The 7586-nt window shown below is 34.6% G+C and overlaps 1 protein-coding gene across 1 annotated transcript in view; it reads right to left on the bottom strand.

Moving 5' to 3' along the window:
- Positions 1 to 498: 498 nt before the first annotated feature.
- The window catches only part of LOC108684074 (ubiquitin-protein ligase E3C), an 8721-nt gene continuing 1633 nt past the window's right edge, over positions 499 to 7586 (bottom strand). The window contains exons 2-6 of the mRNA XM_018188128.1: positions 6504 to 6955; positions 5591 to 6141; positions 3889 to 4694; positions 1496 to 2764; positions 499 to 1324 (exon numbers count right to left, since the gene is read on the bottom strand). Coding sequence (XP_018043617.1) covers positions 1157 to 1324; positions 1496 to 2764; positions 3889 to 4694; positions 5591 to 6141; positions 6504 to 6919 — 3210 coding nt within the window. The 5' untranslated portion in view covers positions 6920 to 6955 and the 3' untranslated portion in view covers positions 499 to 1156. The remainder of the gene's footprint in view (positions 1325 to 1495; positions 2765 to 3888; positions 4695 to 5590; positions 6142 to 6503; positions 6956 to 7586) is intronic.

Genomic DNA, 7586 nt, shown 5'->3' with positions numbered 1-7586 from the left:
TCAAAAAACTTGCATGGATATAAGTTTTAATAAAAATATTGATTTAAATGAAATAATTAGTATATTGAGAAAAGTAATACTTCATTCTCTATTATTGATAATGTCTCAATCTCTATTATTAATGGTATAAATTTATGAACATTATTTAAATTATTTTATTTAAATATTTAAGTACGTATTTTAATCTTTATCTTATTATTTATATACACTCCCTATTATTTAATATATAATAATTAAAGATCAGCACAAGTATATTTACAAATTATATTACTAAAATCAATACAAAATGTATTATAGAATAATTAATATTTAATTGCAAATAAAATGATCAATTAATATAAGTTTCTAAATGTTTTTTAAAAATAATATCGATAAATATTTTCAACGCTTTCAGGTATTTTATTTACACAGCTTAACAATATACCTCATAAATACATACATCTATTCTCACATATATTGAAGTAGTAGTCGTTGTGACAAAATCACATCACATGGCGAATATAAAACAATAAAAATATACATAATTTATACAATTGTAGGCCAAGGACTCGAAAAATTGAAACCAAAAAAATATCCGTACATTCTCCGATGTATATTATACACACTCATGCATACTACAAACGTTTCATGTTTTCTTTACAAACGGCGCATCAAAGTCAAGATATCGATGATAATCTCCATTGGTAGGTACTTTTGCTTAGTGTATATCAGGCCTGTCCAATTTGAGTTCCGGAGCCAAAACGTAAAGCCATCGATGCAAAAAATTCAGTGTAGAGATTTCACAGAAAATATTGACTGGTTGATATGCGTTTAAGTGACGCTTATCAACATTTTAAGATTTCAGTTCTTCTCTGAAATGTTACTCACATTGAATTTTTTTGCGTCAATGACTTTTGTCTTGGTTCCGGAGTTCAAATTGGCATGCCTGGTGTATATATAGTTGGCCCCTCCTGTTATATAATATTAATATTTTCGCCACGTTCCCCCATGAGAATTTTTGTAGGAAATCCTAACGTTAATTCACGTAAAATACAGCATGAACAAATTTTTCATGGCATTTTCTCCTCATTACATCTTATACACTCACAAAGTTATACACATTGTATTTACACATTTGGATCAAATAGGAGTCAATAGAAGTGAAATGAAAAAATCTCTAACTAAGCTCAAAGCCCGCGCCGGCCTGTATCGCATACAGGAGTTTCTCGCGTAGGATTTTCTCATCCGGAAACTCGGGAAGTTTCAGCAAGTTCATACAGGTACTCGAAGTCGGCAAACGATCCACAGAACCGGCATGCTGGATGCAGAATGGTGGATCGAGTTCCTGTGAACAAAAATACTTCAAGGGTTGAACAAACAATGGAGAAACAAATATTACAAATATAACGTAATGATTAGAATACCGATTGTTGTTAATTAGATTCTAGGTTGAGATTTTTGTAATCTAGTTTTCGAGATACCGAATTGTAAAATCGCACATATATTTACAACGCACCTTGAATCCCAGGAGAGGAGGGCGACTACAACTAGTAACGAACTTTAGTAGTTGGCCCTTCTGCTGATCGTTGAACTCGTTGACGACCTTCCAGAAGGCAGTGATAGTCGGATGGTCGGGCGCGTATCCGCCGGTATAATTCGTGTGTAACATCAAGTCATTCACGTCCACGGGAATTTGCGCGCCCGAGATGAGTACTTGTAGCTCCTTGTTATTGAACATTTGTAACCAGTCAAGTGGTACCACACTGCCGATTCCTTGCTTGAACGCGAAACACTGCGCACGTATCTGCTTATTCAGTTTATAATCGGCCATCAGATGAATGTACTCAATGCGATTGTGACTTGTCACAGGGATGTTGGCGCCGCTCGGTTTCAATTCGTCGACCCGTCTCTCGCCAAGCTCGTCGCTGAGCACGGTGAAGTCTAATCCTAGATCCGCCACGTCGCCTTTGTAACTCTTTAGATAGAGAAGGCTGCGATACATGATGGGATCAAGGGAGGCTAGATGATGCACGTCTACGTCCGACTGGCGTCCAACGATCTTCGACAAAAAAAACTCAGCGAACGGCAACTCCACTAGCAGATTCTCATACAATGCCTTCCCCAAGATCCTGCCAATAAAGTAATAATGTTTCGGAAAATCGTCAACTAGCAACTGCACCGTGGGATTCGGATACAACATGTTGTCCTTGGTGAGTTTGAAGAAGCCGCGGTTAGGATCGAAACTGGTCTTCAATAACTCAGATAAAAATTCTCTGAATAGACCACCACCGTCGACACCGGCTTCCTCCAATCCCGCGGTGTTAACCAGCTGAACTCGCATCTTCAATCGCAGCTCTGGTTCATTTTCTGGTGATAACTTTTCGAAAGCGTCTTCGTAGAGGTAATTCCGTCTCACGGAGATCTGTATCGACGGACCCTGCATGAAGTGCGCGAGTTCGCCCTGCTGTTCCGCTTTGTCCTTGTAGATTAACGATTGGAATACCACTACACGATTATTGAATGGTACAACAAATGGTATTTCGCGCAATAGCGTTAATGTCCGCACTTCTATCGCCGATAACGGTGGTCCCTCCTCAAACTCTTCCCTCGTGAAGGCCCTCAGATTCTGAAAGGGCACATATCCACGTAGCCGACGTCTACGGAATGCAAAGTCCTGCGGTTTGTCAATGGGAATGACGACGTTGGATGCGATCCAATGACCTTCAGGACAGAACTGCCGTCTGAGATCACGTGTATGTAGTTGCCGTAGAAGACCCACCGTGACCTTTGAGCAAATTTATAATAAATTTGATTTTTATGACTATGTATAACATTATTTATCATAGTAACTCTTAATTGCAATTAATAAAACTTATAGAAATTTAAACATTTTCTTGGAGATAAAGATTAATTCAAAAATAATCAGAGAATCATTAATCTTACTTAGAATATTATTAGACATTGGAATTTTATGCAGATATTTTTGCATTTATGCGCAAAATATGCAAATTTACACAAATATGCAAATATACGAAAATAAATATGTAATATTCTTGAGGCTTCCATGGGTGCTTTTTATATAAAGATTATGCGTTTTACGGGTTTCTTCCGTGTCCAGATCTATTCTTGAAATGCCAACGTTTCGTGAATTTTGCAGTCCACTTCATCAGGACGAGCAGCCTGATACTTATCAGAACAGTATCAGGCTGCTCCTCGCTTTGATGAAGTGGATTGCAAAATAGATTCACAAAACATCGGTTCACAAACGCATTTCAAGAATAGATCTAGACACGGAGGAAACTCGCGAAACGCATAATCTTTATAAATAAATATGCATTTTTAGAATACTTTTTTAATAAGATAAATTTCTATTTTGATATTACTTATTTTACTTTGATATTACTTACAATATATTTTCTAAAAAAATATGAAATTGCATAAGAATCCAATGTCTAGTTATCAATATTTAAATTTTACAATACAAGCGAGGTCATGAACGCTATATTTTCATAGTTATTAGAAATCTAATCTAATTGTCATGCTAAAAGTTAGGATAATTGGAAACAAGCTTTTAAAAATTCTATCCATTATATATCAGTTTAAATAATCCTTGCATATAATATTTATGTAACGATAGCGATATTGTATCACTTTTTCCAATGTAGATTAATTATAATCTAATTTAATTAACTTTTTATCTTTTTCTAATTCTAAGACTTAGAAAAAGATAAAGAATAAACTAAAATTAAAGTTAATCTATTCTCTAAATTTTCTTTAGAATGAAATCTCACTCTAAAGAGTGAAAACTGAACCAGTCTTGAAAAAGAATGCATATGATGCATAAAAACTAAATAATAATTATCATTAGATTTTAGAGATTTCAAGAAAATATTAGAATTTTGGTGAAACCTTGAACAAGTGCGTCCAGATCTGTGTATCGTGTCGGCACTGAACGGCGAACGTAAGACCCAATACAGCGTTTCTGTAGTCATCGCGCACTGTAGGTCGAGTATCAGGAAACGCTAGCTCCACCAGACCTAAGCAGATACCCTTTAGATGACCAGATAGCACTGCCAGTTCCGCGATGGTAAAAGGCATTGTGTGCTGCTGCCGGTTTTTGGATACATGTTCTGCGGAAGTTGGCTCAAGGAAGAATTCCGTATCGTGCAAGGTCGCGATCAGCAGGCTAAACAATGAACAGAACACCGCTAGTAATGGAACTATTCTGTCGGTGTCCTCAGTTGAAAGAGCGATTCCACGCGATATAATCTGCAGAAGAGATGTGGCAGCACCACCACCAAACAACGATGTTTGACGAATCGACGCTAAGCTGGTCCACAGATGTTTAAGAAACACCGGCTTGAATGCAAGCATATAGAGCAGTTTATATTTCTGAACGGCCAGCTTATTTGTGATAAGTAGATGATGGCATAACCGACACAATGGTTGTAGCAGCACCGGGGGATCCGATTGGCTCTGTTCAATCGCCGATAAAATACCATTTACACGTTGCTGCTCGTTTAACATCTCGATGCACTGCTGCAGGATATCAGCCTGTTCCTGATCGGTCATGTTACCATTCGATTCGTTGTCTGAATCATTATCAGTCTGTCGCTCCGAAATGTTTTGCTCGGCCATCAATGGCACGATGGTTGAACTCAGAGACGCGAGCACTTGCAAGTAATTCGTTAGCACGTCCTCAGATTTGCACCATGCTACGAAAAAAGTCAAGTATAAAATTTTTATTAATTACAACGTTAATTTATCAAAAATATAAATTTAGTAAAAATGTAATAAATTAAATTAAATTGCAATATTTTGTCAGCATTATGCACAGGGAAAAAGATTTCTTTAGATTTAGTATTCCTATTTATTTGAAATAAAATTTGTTTCATTGAAACAACACATGCTTGTACGAAATATTATTTGTTTGAATAAAAATTTTGTTGTTTCATTCAAGAAACTTCTATTGACAGAAATAACATTATTATTTAAAGTAATATCTTTCAATTAAATAATATATTATTTGGTTACAATGAAATAAATTATTTATTTGAAAATATATTGATAGAGGTAGATTGTTCCATGTAAGTAATTGCTTTCTTAGAATAATCATTATATTTTTTGGCCAAAAATATAGAAATAGTGGCTTATACAACAATGGATTAAACAGGCTTTGGACTAACAGGATTAAACGAACAGTGCTATGTGCTATATCAATTATGTTTGTGCCAGTACAGTTGATCACACAAATACTGAAGATAGACATTATCTGTTCAAACAAATAATGTATTTAAGACAAAAATATACATTGTTTCAAATTCAAACAATCGCACTTATTGATTTAAACATTCGTTTGTTTGGACTATTCCAAATAACAAATTTATTTGCTTATAATAAAATTTATTAAATCTCCAAAGAAATCTTTTTTTCTGTGTGGATATGAATAATATTACTCATAAATATAGGAACATAAATATAATTAATATAAACAAGAACATTAAACAATACAAAAATGATTCAACGTTATCCAGAAAATTGAATAATATTTTGTTTGTCTGTGGTAGAATTAAAACTAATAATGTTAATAAAGCTTTTTGTTTATACTTACAAAACTGATTAGACGAATCCAACGACAATATACAATAAAGCAGGTTTATCGTAGGTACCAGTTGGAGTCGATTGATACAGACAATTAACTGGATATATGGAAAATCTTTGAATTCTGCTAATGCAGGCACAACAAACATGCGAATAGAATCGGACAGTCTGGGCGAGAATACGCTTCTGCACAGTTCCCGCAGCACGAGCGTGGAGAAGTTCTCCCTGTGGTTCACGTAAGAAATCAAATCGACAGGCCGTTTGATCATGTCCAGTAAACACTTGGAGATCGGTGTAGGTGCGACCGACGTCATCTCTGCCATCGGCGGTACCTTCTCATCCAGCAGCTTCCTCAACTGCTCGAAGTAATTATGTTGGATCAGGTAGACAAATATACTTTCTAGATGCCGATAAGTGTGTTTAGATGCCGATAATGGTAGCACCTTCTCTGTATCTTCTCGCGTTGTAAATACTTCCAGAACTCGTAATGGTATCGCCAGGGAGTATGCTCCATCTGGCAGCGTTTCCGTGTTGTATCGCATACACATGCGAAGAATCCATCTGTATCGAACAATATGTTATTTAAAATAAATACCATAATGAACGTTTCATAGAAGGTCCCTATTTTGTAACTCTTAACAGTATCATTAAAAATTACAAAACAGAGATATAAAGCATTATTTGTTTAGTTAGCATTGTTTAGTAAGCATTAATTGTTTTTATAGAAACTGATATATTCTCTAAATAGAGAAGAAGATGGTATTATGGCGTCAACATCGAGCTGCTGATCAAATAATTCCATAAATAATTATTAGAATTCTATCCAATCTAATAGCGGAGATATTAAGAGGGGCCATTATATCTACATTAACCATAAAACTACCTTTTTTTCTATATATTATAATATTTATATAATAGTTTACCGCAGTCTCCACAGCCATTGCGACGAACTTATTGATTTCAATTTAATTTCTCTCTGGTGCTTCAAAAAGTGCTGAAGAACCCATATCAGTCTGTTAGTGTCTAAGATGTGATTATAAAAGAATAACAACTTTCGTAAGTACGGCACTAGTTCTTCTAGGCTCAAGTTTCTGCGTCCAGCTGCCTGTTGCGCTTCATCAAACTCCTTTCTCTTCTGCGCGCACATCAGCCTCCTGGTGACGAAGCTGCGTATGCGCGCCTGTATTTTCAGCGCCGCATCATGCTTCTTGCGCTGTTGCTCCCTTTTTAGTCTCTCTAACTGTGCGTGCTGCAGGAGAACGGCTCTCTCGTCTCGTCTGCTAGCACCTGATAAATTCTGCTGTGGCTTGCGCCTATAATCTCCCTCAAAGCTATACATGATTCATGATCAGTTGCTCGATAGTTGAGTTTATCTCTGAAATATTTATTAAATATATCATATACTTAATATACTTAATAATAATTATATGTATAAAACAAATAAAATATGAAATGCAATAGCAATGTATAATTTTTTCTCGCATAAAACAATCATTTACATATCTAAAACAAAAATTATAATTTTGTAAAAATGTATCGATTGTGCTTATATTATAATATGTTATGTTGATTTATCGAATAAATTATGTATTTTTTTTCTAAATGATAATTTTGCCTCTTTTTGTGTAAAAGAATTATTGCTATCACATTAAATATCTTTTAATACAATAAAAATGTCAATACAAATCAACTTTATTTTGATACTTAACTATATACAGCTGACTTTGATAACTCAAGTCTCTATAATTTTATATAATGATAACTATATGACATTTATAATTTTATATAACACAAAAATAACATGTAAATTGTCATTACCAGGTTATCAAAATCAATTGTACACAGTCAAATATCAAAATAAAGTTGACTTGTATTGATATTTTTATTGTATTAAAAGATATTTAATGTGACACTGTAAATAGTTTTACTACAAATTGTTGTAGTAAAAAAAAATAGTAAACTGTACAAAAAGTTTTACTACTAATACAATTTTGTAGTTGATACAT

This window comes from Atta colombica, unplaced genomic scaffold (genome assembly GCF_001594045.1).
Source record: "Atta colombica isolate Treedump-2 unplaced genomic scaffold, Acol1.0 scaffold10, whole genome shotgun sequence".
In the NCBI taxonomy this organism is placed as follows: Eukaryota; Metazoa; Arthropoda; class Insecta; order Hymenoptera; family Formicidae; genus Atta; species Atta colombica.
The sequence above is the reverse complement of the archived record's forward strand: the minus strand, read 5'-3'. Positions and strand labels throughout refer to the sequence as shown.